Source organism: Taudactylus pleione, unplaced genomic scaffold, assembly GCF_031769625.1.
Source record: "Taudactylus pleione unplaced genomic scaffold, aTauple2 ptg000711l, whole genome shotgun sequence".
Classification (NCBI taxonomy): Eukaryota; Metazoa; Chordata; class Amphibia; order Anura; family Myobatrachidae; genus Taudactylus; species Taudactylus pleione.
The window spans coordinates 6,048,122-6,069,505 of record NW_028285113.1 but is presented as its reverse complement, the minus strand read 5'-3'; the positions used below and the strand labels follow the sequence as shown (position 1 = coordinate 6,069,505).

At 39.8% G+C, this 21,384-nt stretch overlaps 1 protein-coding gene across 4 annotated transcripts in view; it reads right to left on the bottom strand.

Annotated features, from left to right (window-relative positions):
* Positions 1 to 271: 271 nt before the first annotated feature.
* YAP1 (Yes1 associated transcriptional regulator) overlaps positions 272 to 21,384 on the bottom strand; it is a 97,229-nt gene continuing 76,116 nt past the window's right edge. For 2 of the 4 annotated variants that reach the window (XM_088456642.1, XM_088456644.1), the window contains 4 exons: positions 10,081 to 10,259; positions 6,404 to 6,534; positions 5,296 to 5,408; positions 272 to 2,180 (listed from right to left, as the gene is read on the bottom strand). In XM_088456642.1, coding sequence (XP_088312768.1) covers positions 1,942 to 2,180; positions 5,296 to 5,408; positions 6,404 to 6,534; positions 10,081 to 10,259 — 662 coding nt within the window. In that variant the 3' untranslated portion in view covers positions 272 to 1,941. Of the gene's footprint in view, positions 2,181 to 5,295; positions 5,409 to 6,403; positions 6,535 to 10,068; positions 10,260 to 21,384 lie in introns of all 4 variants that reach the window. The other 2 variants (XM_088456643.1, XM_088456641.1) reach the window with 2 other exon arrangements.

Genomic DNA, 21,384 nt, shown 5'->3' with positions numbered 1-21,384 from the left:
TGTGGGGTGGCAAATACAGAAGATACAATAACCTGCCAGCTCATTAGGCTACACCTGAACACCTCATACACAAGGTTGTATTGACATGAATATTGAATCGCCACCCCCCAAAAAAAAAAATACATGCCTCCACGGTGCGCAGAGATCGGAACATTAAAAATATGTTTTGTCCATTATATAGCATTATATATATATATATATATATATATATATATATATATATATATGGCGCTAATTCGATCCCTTAATAATCCAAAATACCCATTGTATATCATAGATTAAACTGACGGAAAGTTATTTTTGCTTGACTAGCACATGGTAAAGAGGAAATGTGAAGACAATAACTCTTACAATTAGCTATTGTTTAATTTTATAATAAAAAAAACCAATTAGTTGTACATTAAGACATGTTCATTTAATATTCATATACAAAAAGTCAGGCAAGACATCCACCCGATCGCAAGGACACTCAGATTCATGTGAGAAACAGATTTTTTTAAAAAGGCACACCAATAAAATTTTTGTTTCGTGTAGTATATATTTATAAATTTGCATGGGCAAATGACCCTTAGATTAAAAAAACAAACAAAATAATAACCTAGTGTGGCAATTTCTCGGCATTAACAAAAATAAAATAAGCCCTCGATACAAATATATACTAGAGCTTTGAAAGTCATGTAAAAAGATTTTTTTGTTGTTTTTTTTTTTTTCTTAAAAAGACAGGAGGTAGGTTAAATGATTTGTTCGTAAATGTCAAACCTAAATTCTAATTGCCAGTAATAATACCACATCCTAAAAACTGTCATTATCCCCCCTCCCCCTAATCCTCACAAAGTATAAAAACAATGTCTAACTGCCAAAAGAGCAGATATTGGCACCTTCACACCTTGCCTGTTCCATCAGCATTTAAAAACCATTTCCATGTAATAAACTTACATATTCACACAATATTAACTTTAAACCATCTTGCACTGACCCCCAAAAAAATGACTGCACATACTGTATGTTAAAACAATATCCCCCTGCCAAAAAAATATATATATATTTTTTTTAAAAAAGCACAATAAAAAAAAAAAAAGAAAAAACCATAGATCACTGTAAATTAAGATTACAGGATCCATCATGAGCCATTTATCCTCAAACTCAAAGCAAAATGGGGGGAGGCTTGTTATGCCTTCAAAGGACTTATCTTTTTTTTCTTTTACGCCTGTGCTCTTGACATTTACTAAATATGTTGTTCTGGACTTAATAGGGAGCACAACAAAGCAGTTATATATCCCGGGGCAAAAATGCCCACTACCTCATAATACAAGAGAACAAAGACTGGAAAATAAAGCTAGGCACTTAGTAAAAAAGGCAGAAGGGCACATACAAGCAAAATAAAACAGTTTTACGACATTAGACCACTTATTTACAGGATCCTGAAGGAATGAGGGGAAATAAAATCATACAAATGATACTTATTTGTCAGTTAATGATATCTCCCTAGTCTGATAGGGTAGGTAATGTTGTAAAGTATATATAGCTGTAGATAAGGCAAGAGAGAAAACAAAGACTGATTACTGCATGATATTTACACCAGCCACGTGGGAAACTGGAGAATCTAATAGCATTAAGTATTGGTTCATCCTTTCCCAATCTCTTTATGCAAAATACTTGAAGGCAGGTATGAAATCCAATGTACTGTTGATATCTTAGGCTCTCAATGGTGATAAAACAAAAAACAAAAAAAAAAAAAGTTTTTGCAATAACAAAGCAGCAATGGGTGAGAAGAAAATACTAATACGAGAAAATAAAAATAAAAAATAAAGTCTTTGATAGTTTGTTCGTCTGGCGCACAACACAATAGTCTGCCAAGTGGCCAAGGTTTGTTGTAAAGTTACAGGCGCTCTCGGTGGACAAAATCCTTCAGAGATTTTGGAAGCAGTTTTCTAGAGGCCTCTATAACCATGTGAGGAAGCTCTCTTTATCCAGTTTGGTGCCCGCCAGAACAGACTCCATGTCGTTTAGGATGTCAGAACTCAAAGCTTCTTGTAGACTCGGCATGAGTTCCTCACTTTCCACATTCATTGCTTCCCCCTCTAGCGTACCAAGGTCTACATTAGTTCCTGGAAGTGCTTCCAAATAATCAGGGAACCGGTTCTGCTGAGAGGGCATACTACTTTGGTTGATTGCATCACCTGGGGAGAACAAAAAAAAAAAGTTATCATGGAAACCATTTACATAGACTTACTTAACGTCCAAACACCAATGCCTGAATTCATTAAAAAAAATGTGGCACTAGGAATAGCCTTAAAATATTAAACAATTGTCACGAACTGTGGAAAAATCTCAGAGCTTGTTGCATCAATAAATACTCCATGTTGTGAGAATTCACCCCAGCGGCTATCAGTGGAGCCCTGGGTGCAGATATATGCAGTTGTTATTTTCAGGGCTCTCCAGATTGTTGTATAGTCCTGACCGAAAGTAGGGACAACTACCATTGATTTAGTAGTGGACTACTGCTAACAGTGGTTTATTACTGGGTAGTCTTCCGTTGGCATAATATTGGGCATGTGCTGTATATTATGTGAACGCGGTCATCAATTCGACTTTCAGCATGTCCACACTGATGAAACGCCAGCATGGTCAGAATGTTGACAATGTGTTTTTGAGGGAAGTTTAAACCTATCCCTAACTACTCATGTTGAATTTTTACTATGTCGGGAATTTATTTCGGCATTCTAACCATGGCGATATCATAAATGTCGACATTCTGACCATTGACAATATTACTAGATACCTATTAGGCAATCCAACTACTGTGTATATATTGTTGAATATTAACGACTTGCTGGGATATAAGTGAGAGCTACGACTACTGCGGATACATTAATGGGAATAATTACAAATGTTGGCTTATTAATAGTCATTACAGTTACCAGAGATTAATACTCATGAAACAGATTATTGGCCTGGCTTTGTGAGTTAAATTTGATAGCTAGATTGTGCCCAATTAGAAAATTAAAAGATTGTTGGCAATGGGAACCAATTTTATTTTGCCTCTGCACACATATAGTTTGCAAGGCTGATCAGATGATGTGTGGTCAAAATACACTCTAGTGACAATACAGGTCGAACATTATTTTATTTTTTCTCTATTTTCTAATCTTTATTGTGTTATAATTAAAAAATAAATAAAAAAACCATGCATAAAGAAATAAAAAACAAAACAAAACTCAAGCTATACAAAACACATGATTATTCAGGAGAATATTAACCCACACCCAATTTTAAGAACTGCTTTGAATAAAATTGATTATAAAATACAGTTTTACAGTGGCAACATACAGATGGAGTATGATTGTTCTGGACAAATGGAGCAATCAAGCCATATTAAACCCAACACACTCAATAGGAAATAAAAGAGTAATATTACTGAAGTCTGGCGCGGTTACAGGTGAACTGGGCGATCAACACATCATATGACAATCGTGCTCCATCTGTATAATAAAGCTGGTTTTATAAAACAATTGGTGCCCACATATAAAAATGTGTATTGCAACCTTCTCAGTACTGGAAAAGCTACAGATACTAAAAAGTTTCAATGGGACTTTAAAAAAAAAAAAAAAAAAAAAAGAAGGACAGTGTTACAGGGCAGAGTGAAAGTTGCCTATTTTTTATTAATAGATGATGGCTGAATACAGTATCAGACATAGCATTTTGCACCTTAGAGACTAGATCATGTTCAATTTTGTTAATGTCCATTAAACGGAGAAGTTTTTTATTTATTTTTTACTGTGTTACTACTAGACTTGAATGACTGAGAGTTTAGACTAATTCAGTGGTTCCCAAACTCGGTCCTCAAGGCACCCTAACAGTCCAGGTTTTTAGAATATCCATGCTTGTGCACAGATTATATAATCAAACTAACCGAGGTACTAATTAAGTCACCTGTGCATAAGCATGGATATCCTTGAAACATGGACTGTTAGGGTACCTTGAGGACAGAGTTTCAGAACCACTGGACTAATTCTTCTGTCACATATTATAGAATAGACCAGTGTTTCCCAAAGTCATTCCTCAGGCAGCACTAGCAGTGCATGGTTTCCATTTTTCCTAGTTGGTGCACAAGTGTATTCATTCCTGACCGACATATTTTAATAGGTGATCAGGTATAGCTAATTATTTCACTTGTGATTCTGTGAGGAGACCTGGAAAACATGCACTGTTAGTGCTCCCTGAGGATGAGTTTGGGAAACACTGTAATAGACCATAAAAAAATCAAACAAAAATATACAGCTGTGAATATCTCCAGTCATAGTACCAACCAAAAAAAAAAAAAAAGACTACGGTGCAGCAAAAGATCTCAAATAGGGTGTATGAAATAAACGCTATGTAATAACCGGTTGTCTTTTTAATGGATTTAAAATTAAGTTTGGAATGTCTGGAAGTTAATTGAATGGATCAGTACCTAAATATCGATAGATCCACCTGGCAGTACCTAAATATCGATAGATCCACCTGGACTTGTATGGTGGATCCTGACACACAAAGACTTATTATTATTACCAGTCATTTATATAGCACACAAATATTCCACAGCCCCAGTGGAGCTTACAATCTAAGTTCCCTACCACATGCACACAAACTTACATACTAGGGTTAATTTTTGTTGGGACCCAATTAGAGTGTGGGAGGAAACCGGAGTAACCGGAGGAAACCCATGCAAGCACAGGGAGAATATACAAACTCCGCACAGTTAGGGCCGTGGTAGGAATCGAACCCAGGACCTCAGTGCTGTGAGGCGGTAATGCTAACCATTACACAGTCTGTGCCACCATTGCTACTTCCTGCATTATTACTATTAAGGATTGTAAATAAAATTATTTTCTTTATAATTATCTACACCTGTACTACAATAAAACCTGCTGCTTCTGTTTCCTCCCATATATCTATCCAATGCTACTGGTATTCAGGACAAGATGGATGAGACAAATAAAAATACATAGATGTAAAATATCGGAAGTCTTTGTCCAGGTCAAAAACGTGTTCATCCTTGGTGACAGGTTAACTTCCTCTTTAAGAATACAGGTGGAGCAGCATGTGCTGTAGCGCAAAGAGCACATACACAGAAAATATTGCAATTCAAAGAAAAACTCAAATTCAAAATAAGACAATGCTAGATGTCACACGGAAATAGATTCTCTACTTAATTCTTAGTTAATGTGTCCAATGCAATGAACTGGCATAAACAAAAGACAAATATTTCATTTGTAAAGTGTAATCCAGGCAACGCTAAAAAAACCAGCTCACCTGTGTCCATTTCATCAACACTGTTAAGGAAATCATCAGGAGTTCGCGGTACACTGTAACTGCTCATGCTTAATCCACTGTCCGTACTCTCATCTCGGGAGTGGTACGTGCCGCTGCAAACAGGAAGCAGGAGAGTTCAACAGAAAAATCTACGTTATAGAGGAAGACACTGTATGATGGCAAGAGGACCTTCATCACCTTAGGACAAAATCTACAGATAAGGAACTATCCCATCATGCACCGATTTATGTAACCACCCTTTCTTGCAGTAAGCGGTGTGTAGGAAAGACCTCAACTTTAAACCACACTGGCATACAGATAGGGCAACACTTATTACTAGTAGAAACTTGGTGGATAAAAAACATATTTAATGCCCTGATTATCAGGCTCATGCCTTTATGGCCAGAACCCACGTCAACAGTTTTAGTAGGAGACTGTTAAACTAAGCAAAGTTGCTTTGCAAGACAAGGTCCTCAGTGCCGGTGGCTTGTGTAAAGAGTATTAGGCTCACTGCACCCCAATGGATAAATCCACAAATCTCCGATCAATTACAGGGGACAGTGATAAAATGTATTCTAGTTGCCCACTTTAAGCAGAATTTTAAGTTACAGAAATATGTTGTACTTCAGACAAGTCAGGGACCCTCCTCCCCAGAGGAGATCTGCAATAAAAAGTGGAGGCGTTGTTCATATGAACCAATGAGATTGAAGAGATTGTAGCTACCATTTATCTAGCACATTCTATATAATGAAAGCTGAAATTGGGTTGGATGCTATCGTCAACCTCCACCGGTCCTCTTTAGACAGTTTAATAAATTATTCCCCAAGAGAGAGCAAAACACACAAAAAGTGCATTGGTTTTAATGCGAGTTCCCGGACAAACAAGACCAGGGGGTAAAAAGTTTTCAATTTTTTTCCTTTATTTGCACAGGACACAGCATAGTAACGTAGGGAAACGACAAAGGAACTAACGTCAGGACGTTTTTGAATCGGGTATTTTCAAACAGATAGGGATCGGCCCTAAAGAATGATAATTGCCAAGGTAACTACTATCAATGTTTGGTTGCCATTACCTGAAAGTACACAGCTAGGTGTGAAGCACTACAAACCTGTTGAGGAAGGGATCTGAGCTGTTCATGGTCATTGTCCGGAGCTCTTGCGTTATTCCAGACGAACACACCGGGTTCTGAGTGCCGCCATCTTGCTCCATGGCTGGTATCTGGCTACGAAGAGCAAGCTCCTGCAAAGACAAGTAAACCTGTGTACTATTAAATTCAATAAAGACATGACATTTACCAAGTAGATTTTATGTTAAGCCCTCACTTCCTTATCTGTTCTAATCAACATCACTCAGAAATTAAGAACATTCTTTATGGACCAATTTTCTCTATATCCGTAATCCATAGAACTTCCCGTTTTGTGGTTTCCTTTTCAGAAAGGCAAATGAGATATGGGCTCTAGGCTGGCATTAAATGGAAGGATCTGGTGAGGTCACTTTATATACATTTTTACAGCTAATATTATTCATTTAATGATGGTATAAAGGAATTGTAGATATTCAATAATTTGTATAATAAAAAGCATTATGCAGAGTCTGACTATAAAGACCATTTGAACCCCCCCCCCATCATTCTTGCCATCTTCTCAGATAAAACCTTATCTTATTTTTCCTAAACCCCCCCCTCCCAAAACATCCCCTCTATATAACAGATAGATGTACTTCAATGTCAGAGATTTCTCTATAGTCGAAGAAGGATACGGAGGGAGCCTAAGGGACCATGAGGAGTTTGATGAAAGCGCCTTATAGAAAAAGACGCTATGGGTTAAAATGTAATAGACTGCGTACCTGCCCAGTTGCAGGAATACATGAGAGTATGCCCGTGTTTTTAAAGCAGCAAGCATGTTAAAGGCTAAATCAGCTTGGTTCGCACTTTACCATGCTTGCTGCTTTAAAAATACGGGCATACATACCTGTATTCCCGCAGCGGCTCCGGCTCGCAGTCTAATACATTTATCCTTATATCTCCACATTTACTCTTCTTTCGTGCTACATGAAATAATAATAAAAAAAAAATTAGTTAATCTTAAGGCTATTAGCATTTTTTTTAAAAATTTCACATCCGTATACCACAGCTTGACAAATGACATATCCTAGGGACACGGTAGCCAATGAGCATAAATATATATATATATATATATATATATATATATATATATATATATATATGAGAGAGATATAGAGATTTATATATATAAATAAGTATAACAAACACAATTCTGGGAAACCTTACTATTGAGGTCAGAGAGTATATCTTCCCTGTATTCTCGAAGAATCTGGCTAACTGCTAAATGTGTGTGAGTGGTTGCAGAATTACATGTTGCTAGTATTACACAGCTGTCATTGGCTTTGTCTCTAGCTGTTGCAGTTTTATTTGTTTTTAACTGTTGCAGGATCTTTTATTCCCGTCTGCTCCGCCCCCCATCTCACCCCCGTCTCCCTTGCTCTCCTCTCCCTATGGCAAAATACTGAAAACAAAGCAAAGAAAAAAAGACTTGCACCACACTTTATATATAGGTTATATGATGACCTACAGTGTCTTGTAAAAGTATTCACCCCCCCATTGCATTTTTCATGTTTATTTGCCTCACAACCTGGAATTAAAATGGGTTGTTTGAAGGTGTGCATCATTTCATTCACAGAACATGCCTACAACTGTGAAGTTGTTCTTGTTTTTTTAAAATTGTGAATCCAACAACATTTATAGGACAACATAACAGAAAACTTCAGCGTGCATAACTATTCACCCCCCTAAAGTCAGTACTTTGTCGAGCCAACTTTTGCAGCAATTACACCTGCAAGTTGCTTTGGATAAGTCTCTATGAGCTTGCCTCATCTTGCCCCTGGGAGTTTTGCCAATTCCTCAAGGCAAAACTGCTCCAGCTCCTTCATGTTGGATGGTTTCCGCTTGTGAACAGCAAAGTCTGACCACAGATTCTCAATTGGATTGAGATCTGGGCTTTGACTAGGCCATTCCAACATATTTACATGTTTCCCTTTAAACCACTAGGGTGTTGCTTTAGCAGTATGCTTCGGGTCATTGTCCTGCTGGAAGGTGAACCTCTGTCCCAGTCTCAAATCACAGGCAGACAAACAGGTTTTGCTCAAGAATATCCCTGCATTTAGCACCATCCATCTTTTCCCTCGACTCAAATCAGTTTCCCAGTACCTGCTGCTGAAAAACATCCCCACAGCATGATGCTGCCACCACCATGTTTCATTGTGGGGATTGTGTTCTTGGGGTGATGAGATGTGTTGGGTTTGCGCCATACATAGAGTTTCCCTTGGTTGTCGAAAAGTTCAATTTTAGCCTCATCTGACCAGAGCACCTTCCTCAATACATTTGGGGAGTCACCCACATGCCTTATGGCAAATTCAAATCGTGTCTTCTTATTTTTATCACTAAGTAATGGCTTTTTTCTGGCCATTCTTCCATAAAGCTCAGCTCTATGGAGTGCACGGCTTATTGTGGTCACAGACACACCAGTCTCTGCTGTGGAACTTTGCAGCTCCTTCAGGGTTACCTTTGGTCTCTGTGCTGCCTCTCTGATTAATTCCCTCCTTGCCTGGTCTGAGTTTTGGTGGGTGGCCCTCTCTTGGCAGGTTAGTTGTGGTACCATGTTTTTTCCAGTTAATGATGATGGATTTGATGGTGGTCCGGGGGATCATCAAATATTTGGATTTTTTTTATTTTTATAACCCAACCAAGAATTGTACTTCTAAACAACTTTGTCCCTGACTTGTTTGGAGAGCTCCTTGGTCTTCATGGTGTGATGCCTCTTGCTCAGTGGTGTTGCAGCCTCTGGGGCCTTTCAGAAACGTGTGTTTATACTGACAGATCATGTGACACTTAGATTTCACACAGGTGGACTTCATTCCACTAATTATGTGACTTCTGAAAGGTAATTGGTTGCACCAGAACTTTTGAGGGGCTTCGTAGCAAAGGGGGTGATTACATATGCACATGCCAATTTTCTGAATTTTATTTATAAAGATTCTTTTTTATATATATTTTTCTCATTTCACTTCACCAAATTAGACTATTTTGTGCAGATCCATCACATAAAATTCAGATATAAAAAAAAAATGTACAGGTTGTAATGTAACAAAAAAGGTAAAAAGCCAAGGGGGGGTGAATACTTTGCAAGGCATTGTACGTGTCCAGCCAAAGTCATCCTAAACTAATGACACCTAAACAAGTATACATGCCGGTCTTGTAGAGGAATACCATGCAAAGACGCCGACCGCCACAACCACCAAAATTATCCTGATCCCAACACTATCCTGTTCTTGACAGTATCTCTTCACAAACAAGAGCGGTCTGCTAGGGATGGATATCGAGCATCAATGTATAGCAAACATTGATGGTTTTCTTCCAATGGTCAGTGTTTGGCAATCGATGGCAGAGTTCCGAAAATGGCATTGCAATGGGTTTTTCACTTAGATGCCCTCCCTTCGTGCGTACCTTAGACCCTCCCTCCTTCTCTGATTGGTCCACTGCGGTCATATATACGCTCCCGTGCCTTCCTTCGATCGTTCAAACCATAAACGGTATTCCATCTATGGTTTCCTGACATCGATGGAAGGTATCGATGATCTCATTGACGGTGAACCAATCGATGTCCACCCCTAGTGTGTTAGAGCACACTTAACCCCAACATCATTACACAGACAAAAGGACAAACATGTAAAGAATAACAAAATGCTGTTTCTAACCTGTGGCCTCACCTGCCGAAGCAGTTCTTGGTGCTTGAGTCGTAGACGCTCTTTTTCCATCTGAAGCTGCTGAAGCCTCATCTGCTGCTGGTTGCCACCACCTCCCATGACAGTACTCTGGGGGCTCTGCGGGGCGAGCGGCGGTGGGGATTTCACCGGTGCACTCTGACTCAGTCTCTGTTGGTTCATGGCTGGAAGAAGCAAAAAAAAAAAAAGAAAAGTTAACTTGTAACATTATTGGCTAAGAGACTTGAAATGGGGTTATGCAACAAACTCCGTTTATTAATAATCTTTGTGATGCGGGTATGGTACTCCCGCCACAAAGATGGTTCTTAAAACTTCCCATAACAATTATTTAAAAAACATTCTTTAACGCTGGAGAAAGTATACCCTTTTACATAGGCGTACTACTTACAGAACTTTTTTCTGAGTAATAATGGAATTTGCAACTGGTATTTAGTTTTCTGTATGTGGATTCCACAGATAAACATGTGCGTTTTATCCCATTATTCTCACTTCATTTCTAGTAATACATTTCTATTTAGGGGGTCTATGTACTAAACCTTGGAGAGAGGAAAAGTGGATGGAGATAAAGTACCAACCAATCAGCTCCTGTCATTTTTCAAACACAGCCCGTTAGGAGCTGATCGGTTGGTACTTGATCTCTCTCCAAGACTTAGTACATAGACACCATTATCATAATGGTCTAATTTGGATGCCCTTGTATACGAAACACAATTGCTATATAAAAGAGAAGGAACCCAGATTAAACAAATACACTTTCTAAAAGTTGCAGGTGGGCGCGCACAGATAAACCAAAGTAACCTACAGTAAAAGGTGGACAAGTCATTTGAATTGTACATAACATATAATACCAAAATAGTGACTTAAAAGCATACATTATATATATATATTTTTTTTTAATGGATTGGATAGTCAGCTTAAGACACTACACGCTCTGCAGGGACTATATATTTGAAAGTGTACATTTGTCATCAACTTAAATTACAGGTGTAAATTGATAGCCCTGGGAACATTTTTATTCATCTCTGTAAGCTGCAGCCTCTCTGCTGTGAAAAACTGGTCTGCAAAAACCTGCAACAATGTTTCAACAAAGTGAAAAACCAACAACAGGGTCTGACTGCCAAGTTCCACTGTAGGAAAGGGGGGCGTTTTAAGTTTGAAAAGATTATGAGCGCCCCCTGGATGGATACATGTCAGCTGTATAAAACAAAGGGCTCATTCACGTGTGCCGAAAGACCCCTTCGCCCCACAGATCTAGCCTATATCTGTGTGTTAGGATTATGCAGGAGGTACTTGAGAACGGGTTTATACACACATTGGAAGCTATGGGACAATTTTTCAAATCCGGGAGGGGGGGGGGGGGGCTGGGGGGGGACAACATTCTAAATTGAATTTACAGATGCACACAGAGCATAACGCAGGACCGTTTACCTGCCGTAATATATGCATACGTTTCTTTTTTTTAAACTAACAGATTTACAGTATGAACGTGTAAAAGGATGGGGGGGGGGCCTGATTTCTGATACGAATTGCTCAGAAACTTCGAATGCCACAGCTAATTTTCGCTTACTATGCCTGTGTCCCGGGCTCCATATGTTTGCGCAAAGATGCAGGCATCTCAGATCACGTGTGTAATCACATCAGCAGACTGTTCAGAGAGGGCACCTGGAGTTGTAGTCTAATTACGTGCTACCCAGAATCAGGCTCGGGGATATTTTATTTACTAAAGTGCAGGTTTTTAGAAGTGGAGATGTTGCCCCTAGCAACCAATCAGATTCTAGCCATTATCTTCTAGAAGGTGCTAGTTAAATGTTAAGTAGAATCCGATTGGTTGCTAGGGGCAACATCTCCACTTCTAAAAGCCCGCACTTTAGTAAATATGCCTCTTGAAGTGTGGAGCCGCCCCATTAACTGGATAGCTCATTTTAAGGGGAATAGTTGGTCTATCAGCAGTTAACAACTTCACCTTTAAAACAAATGAAGATACTCCTTGCTCAACCGCATCATCATCATCATCTAGTAAAGTTGACATTCTTCAACTTCCACAGAAACCCGTACCCACTCACCAGCTTCTCACTGGGCTGAGCTTGGGCAGAGGAGTGTAGGGTGGAAAAGGAACAGGCTAGTCATGCATTATCGCCCCAGCATCCACCCCCTCTTTTTCTCAATGATCTGAGAAAATGTCTATTCATATAAGAGAAGGCTGTGTATGCTGAGGTGGGTTAGCCTAGTTTCCCTCGTAGCTTTATTTTCAGCAGGTCACCATGGCATCAGATGCCTGGGCACATGCCAGGAGGTACACAGCTACCTAACTTAGCAGTCTTTGCCTCAGCAAATAGATTTTAAGGAGCTTTCTATGGTGGCGCTTTAAGTGAGGACCTTTCTTCCACCACTTCTGTTCTTTTCTTCCTAAAAGCTGGGGAGGTTCTGTGCGTATAAGAGATGTATGCACAATCCGCTACGAGCAGGTCACGCCTCACACATACCAGCAGGTAGAGAAGAGACCATTGTTCTGCTAACCCCCCCCCAAAAAAAAACGTAGGACAGATTCCCCGGCTCTCAGCTCCAACTGGTCACTGCCTGACAGACGGACACGGCACAAGGATTTCCTGTACTGACCTCACTGGCCATATGCTATGCATTATATCATATAAGCACAATATAGTGTTCCAGAATTCTGCTAAAAAGCAGGCAGACAACCTTACGTGGTTCAGCTGGCTTATCCAAGTATAACCAGATGAACTACGCTGGAACATAACAAATGTAATATAAATAGCTTTAAATAAATGCTGTCACACCAGCCAGCAGTGCTCAATACACTGGTTAATAAGTACCATACTAGGTGGATGATTAGGACGTTGCAGTGTCCGGGTCTGCGCTTTTTGCCGGTATTGCTACTGCGACTATATGCAATTCCGCTCCAAGCCCTTCCCTGGTGTACCTCCGTGCGGCTGCATGGGCGAGGACTGAGGCACCCACTTTAGAGCGTCTTTAGCTGCTCAAACATCACCTAGTAAGTCTTTAGACGCATCTATCGGTCGCATCATCAAAACTGGCACCAGTCCCATGCTAGGTGTGGATTCTCCATCAGACTATGGCTTCCAATGTGAGCGATTGTGCGCCTGAATTCGCAAACACTTCAGCGACACGCCCGTAACATGGACCATCTTCTAGAGTCCACATAGCCACCTCCCAACACATTCAAGACACTTCTGAGACCGCGACTCTGTGCACGCGGACATGGGACGCGGTCTACGTCGCACTTAAACGCATGCGCAGTACAAAACAACAGCTAAACTGCGTCTGGTTCGACATTCTATGCGTCTCAGAATCAGGCCTAGGGGTGCCAAGACCAGGCAAATGCTCTTCAGCATTACTGCAGTCTCTCTCGTCCATCATTAAGATATAAATGTATTATTTGATTCAGGATGGTAAGTCTGTGTCTCATCCAATTACCAGACCCCTACAAATCTGGAAAGCATTTGATTGGCATAAGAAGCCCTAACCACCTAGCATAGAACTCACAGGCAGGAAAAAAAAAAAAACACAGCTTTGCTCAGCTAAAGGGGGAAATCAGTATATGGGGGTAGGGGAAATTCACATTTTATTTCAACAAAATATCCACAGAAAAAAAAAAAAATAATAAGACAAAAGCCCCATTTAAAACACCCACATCATGCAAACAAAGTTTCTTTTTTGCTTTTAGATAAAAAGGATGTAAAGGTAAAAAAAAAAGAAAAAAAAGGGTACGAATAAGAATGAAACACAAGTGATAATTAACATTTATGGTACAGCAAACAGTAATTAAGACCAAGAGATAATGAGATGTTAGCAAAAAGCCTGCAGGGTAAAAACTCTCAGGCAGCGGACAAATTCCTCATTGTTGATATTGGAGTCGCACTCTGATGCCTAAAAGTGAGCAAAATTCTAAACTCCAGAAGATTTAAATATAATAAAAGTTCCACATCTGTAACCACTTCGGCCAAACCAGAGGTCAAGAGCCTCACATGCGGCCTGATCACTGCATTATAATGGCCTAGTGTGCAAAAAGATGGCAAAACTCTACTTTACAATCTGCCTGTTCGGACATCACAAATCACCAGTTCTAAAACCCTTTGGCAGGTTAAACCCTTTCACCACACAGCTCCTGAGATGCCCCTCATATTTAGCAGTTTTACATAACAGTTGGATACACCATTAAGTAGTACTAATCCAGAATGGGGAGTGGGGTGACGAGTAAAATCTACAGACAACTCATCCATTGCCTCCAGTGTCCCACCTCTACCCACAATGCATTGTAATCTTAAAGTACCGTAATACCATTCTACTACAACATAATATTCCAAAACAGCTTCTACTAACATTAATCATGGAGAACATTGAATAATTAATTAGCTGTGAGAATCATTGAGCAGGATGTTCCTTAACTGCAATCTTCAATTCCCAAACTACGGGCACTAAATATTTAATTCCCTCCTAATTCTTTATTTATTGGTAGTTAATCAAATCTACATATATAAAAAAAAAGGGGGAAAAAAAAATCACTTCTTTATTTCAAGTATTTTATCATGTGCTTCTCACATTATAAGGCCTCCCCGTTCCCTCTCACTCCCATAATGACACTGCCAACTTTGTTGGCACCTTTTCTTGAAAAAGGGGAATCTGCTCTTTTATGACAAAAACTTTTATGTCAAATGATGTGGCCCACTAGAAGCCGTCATCTGATGATTACCTGTGATCGTCAGACAATATTACCCCGGGCTACGAATTTTTTTTTAGACATTTTCCCTATATGGCTGGGAGGGCACTACAAGCCCCATTATGCCCATAATTACATCTGTAAACGTGGTGGCACCCACATGTGAAGGGGAGTCCCCAATTTCAAATTATGTGGCCCTCTTAGTCATTGTCTGGTGATTACCTGTGATCACCAGACTATATTGCTCAGCGCTGTAGAAAGAAAGGTTTTCCATAGATAGGGGAAGAGCACATTGTGTCCTATCCCCCTCAAACTGTCCCGCACACACGGGGGCAGCTTGTCTTGAAAGTGGGAAGGTCTACACCTTCCAACGATGCACCCTTTTCTAGTTACTGTTTGGCGATCACCAGACTGCAAGTGAAACAGCACACAATATAACATTTTACACATATCAAGCCCTTATATCCCCCACCTTGTGCCAAATAAAAAAAGTAGTCCCTCATTTAATGCGGCAAGATGTCTAGTTCTAGAAATGGTAGGCCTCTTCCTACACATAGTAAGCGTTTAAAAACCGAGACAGTGACAAACCTGAAGAAAAAAAAAATATTTAAATAAAGTGCCCATTTTTTTTTGGCAAAACCTACACATAGAATCCTGTTTTTTACTACTTTGTAGTCTTCCCGCTAGGCTGTTTTAGCAGGGCACTGCGCCCTGCCTGATTTTAAAATAGCAAGATGCGCCGTGCCCTACCTGCTGGTGCCCAGCTGAAACAGCCTGACGAGTGCCGTCCCCACCCGCAGGCCGCAGTGTTCTACGCAGTGGGAAAATTGCAGTGCAGCGCTCATCGCCGGGGAAAAGACGCTGGTGCGCATGCTTTTGGTTCCAGTTCTTGAAATTTCAATAAACTTTTTTTTTTTACCAAAATGGACAATAAAAAAAAAAAAAAAAAAAAAAAAGGACTAATGGTATTTTCTGGAAATACAAATTTTCTGAGTAAAAAAAGTTGAACCTACAAATTTGTGTGGGTGCTGCATAAAAAAAAAAAAAAAAAAGAAAAAAAAAAAAAGTGAATGAATGTGACGAGCGCCAGCATCAGAAAGTGGCCTTAGCACTAGGGAGGGAAAACCCTCAGTGGCGGAGACCTTACTGCATGAATGTGTTTTTCTTTCTTTCTTATAAGACTCGTTGCTGGTGGTGGTCTTTTACATTTGTAAGTAGACTGTTATGCTTCTATATAAGGGGCTCCTCACAAACAGCAATATCTACAAAGAATAAGGTTCTCCAGTTTAGCGGAGACAGGTCTTCTACTTATTATTCTCACTTCATATAATGCCAAACAGGTGCAATTTATAATATACACAAATGCATCTCTATTGTCCTTTGTAATAAAAAGGGCACCCATAAGTGGGTGAGAAACTCAGATCAGTGCTCATCATAAAGGACTGACTGACTCACACCACGTGTAAACAAAGGTGCTAGAATTCAGGAGTGCTGACATTTAAGCGAATGGAAAATGTGAAGTGATTCTTTGGCAAGAACAGTGGGAAATATCAAAAAGTACAATAGTACAGACCTCTGCACTTAACAGGTTAGGAAAATGAAGCCACGTTGGTTCCCAAAAGAGGTAGCAATTAGAATATAAAGCGAAAAAAAACATGAGAATCTAAACAGAACATGAGGAAAGATGTATAGTTTACTAGACAAGGAGGAGGATAAGGGGCCTACTTATTAATACAGGTTGAGTCTCCCATATCCAAAATGCTTGGGACCAGGGGTATTTTGGATATCGGAATATTCCGTATTTTGGAATAATTGCATACCATAATGAGATGTCTTAGGAATAGGGCCCAAATCTAAACACAGAATGTATTTATGATTTATATACACCCTATACACACAGCCTGAAGGTAATTTGATACAATATTACCAACAATTTTGTGGCTGAAACAAAGTTTGTGTACATACATGAAATTCATGTGTGTGTCATATACACCTTATACACACACAGCCTACAGGTCATTTTATACTTTATTTTTAATCATTGTGGGCCTTAAACAAAGTTTGTGTGCATTGAACCATCAAAAATCAAAGTTTTCACTATCTCAGTCATGCTAAAAATATTCCGTATTTCGGAATATTCCGTATTTGCAGAATATTTGGATATGGGAGACTCAACCTGTTTTTTTTTTGTAAAATAATAAAGTGATAAATATATCACATACTTTTCTCATTATTTTAGTATCACAAATTTATTAAAGGACAATTAGAGTAGTTTTCGTAAAAATATTTTGTTAAAAAAATAAGCGTTAATGCCCTGCGATAATAAAGTAACCTGGAGATGGTGGTATCCTGGCTTTCCCCGCCCGGTTCCCCGACGCCTGGTTTGCTCTGACAGGCAGAGCAGATCCGGGAGCCGGGCCCCTGTGATCAGCTGTGTCCAAAAGCTGATCACTGGAAAAAAAAAATAGTTAAAAAGAGAAAAACAAAACAGCAGATTCCAGGGACCAGTGCTCCGGTGAAGTCTTCCCTATGGGGCTCCGGTCAGCTGGTCTCCGGGCTCCTGTACTGTAAGCCTGGTCAGCGGCTGCATAGAGTTGGGGGCACATGCGCGGACACCTTCTCACTGTATTTTTTGCAAAAAATACAGTGAAAAGACTGTGGAGGAAATTAGCAGGGACAGAACTTTATCGCAAGCTCTGTCCCTGCAAGGGATTTTCAAAAAATTCCTGTGATATTTCCTAAATTAGCAATGCGAATTTAGGTAAAAATATCACACTACAACCGCATTTGAAATGCGGATTGCCGTAAAGAGGGACCTAAGAAAGCAATGCTTAGGACCACGCTGAAGAGAAGATGTCACAGTCATAGCAAAAAGGGAACCAGCATTTTTTAGGTACAAGAGTAAGAAGAAAAACAGCGATGAGCTTGAAAGACTATAGACGGAGGAAGAGGGTCCTGTTGAGAGAGACCTGTTCACATTACACACTTTTAGGGGTATAATTTACCAGTGTTCTTGCTTCTTAACTGTGCTGCCATCGTTCTCCTTCTGCTGTGAATACTTGGAAAATACGTATTAAGAGGTATATTTACTAAAATGAGGGTTTTTAGAAGTGGATATGTTGCCCATAGCAAACAATCAGATTCTAGCCATCATCTTCTAGAAGGTGCTAGACCAACATGCGGCCCTCCAACTGCTGTGGAACTACACATGCCAGCATGCCCTGCCACAGTTTTGCCATTTGGGCATGCTGGGATGTGTAGTTCCACAACAGCTGGAATGCTGCATGTTGAATACCCCTGTATCAAGGCCTTTGGCACTTTTACCAAACAAAAAGCTTAATAAATGAGAAAGCTTGGGAATGAGTTCAAAGGTGGTTGAATGAATAGGACAAAGATTAAATAAATGTAGAACATTACCAGGGAATTACCAGTGGAGTTCCCAAGTGCTCTTTAATGGGCATGGATTGAAAGATCTACAATAAAAAGTTAGACAATGTCTAGATAGACAGACACCAGATGTTAGACAGTCAAAAGGTCGACAGGGACAAAAGGTCAACATGTAAGAAGGTCAACAGGTACAAGTGGTCGACACAAACATGGTCGACACATGTCTTGTTTTCTAACCCTAATCTTCACCCTAACCCTTCCTACTGGTGCCTAACCCTAAGAAAAATAAAATTAAATATGTCGACCATTTTTTGTGTCGACCCTTTGACCCTGTCGAACCTTTGTAACGGTCGACCTTCTTACATATCAACCTTTAGTGTGTCGACCTTTAGACTGTCTAACATCTGGTGTCTATCTAGACATTGTCGACCTTTTTACTGTAGATCTTTAGACCGGATTCCCTCTTTAATATCTTTATTCAAGACATTACTAATGGTAGTGAAGGTGGTCTGCCTTTATGCAGATTACGCAAAGGGGATGCCGCATGTCTAAATCCTGTTGGGGGAAGCCCGACAAGGGACTTAAGATAGGCGTCAAAATGCCGACGCCTAACTTAATCCTGATGCCGGAATATAGAAGGACGCCAGCCTGAACAAGGCAAGTCCGAGGAGCCCTTAGCTGTTAGCTGCGTGGGGGGGGGGGGGGGGAGGGTTAGTTTTAGGTAGCATAGAGGGGTTAGCGTTAGGTTTTAGCGGGGGGAAGTCAGGGCTAGGCACTAAGGGGGGGGAAGGGTTATGTTTAGGCACTAACGGGGAGGCTTAGGGTTAGGCTACAAGAAGGGAGGGTTAGAGTGAGAAGGGGGGACGGTAAGTATCCCGACCCGTCGGGATACCAACCATCGGGATGCAGCTGTCGGTATTGTGACAGGGAGCATCCTGGACAGCCGGCATTGCATACCCATTCCACACAAATATTAGTGAGAAGCATCAGGGGGTAAATAAAATGATTGATGATTTTTATAGACTAGTGCAGGGGTTCCCAACCACGGTCTTCAAGGCACACTAACAGTCCAGGTTTTAAGGATAGCCATACTTGGGCACAGGTGACAATTAGTGCCACAGTTATTTTGATTTAACCACCTGTGCTGAAGCATGGATATCACTATAACCAGGACTGTTAATGTGCCTTGAGGACCGAGGTTTGGAATTACTGTACTAGAGCAGAGTTTCCCAAACTCCACCATTACAGTCCAGGTTTTAAAGATATCCATGCTTGAGCACAGATGACTGGATTAGTACCTCAGTTAATTTGAATTAATCATCTGGACTCAAGCACAGATATCCTTAAAACCTGGACTGTAATGGCAGAGTTTGGGAAACTGATTCTGAAGAGATTGACAGCAACAGTTTAGTGCACGAACAAATAAAATCATGCACTGTGGGATTTGGAGAAACCCAAAAGGTAGGACATATTTCAGTAATTAAAATATCAAAGTATTTCAGTGTTTTTTTAATATGGTCCCAAAGGGCAAGTGGAAAAGAAGAATAGGATTAAAAGGTTTATGGAGAAAAAATACTTGATCAAAATGCAGCGGATAGGTGGAAAAGTCTCCCAAAATACATTGTAGCAGCTAATACAGTAGAGCAATTTAAATATGGGATAGACAAAACGCAATCTTACATAGGAAAAGTAAAAAAAACAGGGTCAAATAGAATCCAATCAGGGGCAGAACTCTGGGAGACAATGGAGGCGCCTACCGCCGGGCTCCAGCTCTGAAGGGGCACTTCCTCCATTGTCCACAACATATTCACCCCACTGTACCCAGAGTGTACAGTCAGGGCCACCCAATACATGGGACCCCTTCCCGGTACCTGAGAAGCCACCATACACTACTGGAAAGCGCCATGTCAGACCATCCGCGGCTGCCTTTGTCTGTCTATAGCTTGCCTGCATTACAGTGTCAGTTGCTGTGACGGGGGGGCACCAAATTATATCTTGCCTCCGGGCGTCTGGGATGAACTTACGCCACTGAATCCAATGTTATCAAGGATGCAAAAAAACAGACAAGATGGGACAGATATTTTTTATAGAAATATAGGGGTCAATCCAATTAGGTGCGAGTTGGTTTCATGAAACTCGCAGACTTCGGACGAAAGCACGCACCAGAGAATTCTCCAATCCAATTAAAAATGCTAATTTCAAATGGTCAGCCAAATGCCATGTGAGAGAAGCACACGAAAAAAGTGGGGAGAGCCTCCTGGACCCCAAAAACTGACAATTTTGTTTACAGAATCATAAAGAAGACTGTTAGTGGCCATAAAAAAGTAATGGAAGTATTTAAATGGTGTTAAATGGCTGATTTGTGCATTTTATTTTATTTATTTATTTATTTATTTTTAAAAAGGAAAAAAATTAAAAGAAAAAAAAAACGAACTTTTTGTATACTTTTATTTAAAAAAAATAAAAAGAATAAAAAATCTAAAAATCAGACATTTTAACCTTTCCCTACCATGTCTCACCCAAAGGGAGCTGCGTACAGAAATAAGAGAGTTTACTCTGACTGGTTCAATGCGAGTTGATAATTGCAGTGCAAAATGAATTTGCTATGCAAATTCGAATAGAAAACAAGAACTCGTACGTCACATCTAATTGGATTGACCAAACAGAATAATGGCAGATACTACCATACATATTTAAAACAAACAGACAAAAAAAAACTAGCAGGAACTTATTGCTTTCTATCCAAGCACCATACCCTACAAAAAGCCTTTCATGTTTGAAGCCATTGGAACGCTGGTATTATGGTAGAAAACTGCCCGCTCTTTCAGTGTAGATGAAATTATAAAATAAGAGAAAAATCTGAGTTACAGGCATTAGATAAGTTATAGGATTTATTTATATATAGCTATAGGACACTCAGGCTAAAGTCCTATAATAAAATAATATATATTTTTAAATATGACATATAAAAAAGTTAAACTTCACACACCACAGAGTCCAAGAAGGTGAATAAAGTGATAAACCACAAACAGAATTAGCCACCAGTAACTATTTACATAGCCATTTATCATAAACACTCAACTAGCCATTTTATTAACACTCAAATTCTAAATAAGTCCTACTAGCTTCTCTAAGAGAACTATGTATTATTCATGTTTTGTTTGCATGTTGTACATGTCTGTAGAGTGAAGGCTGTACGTATATAT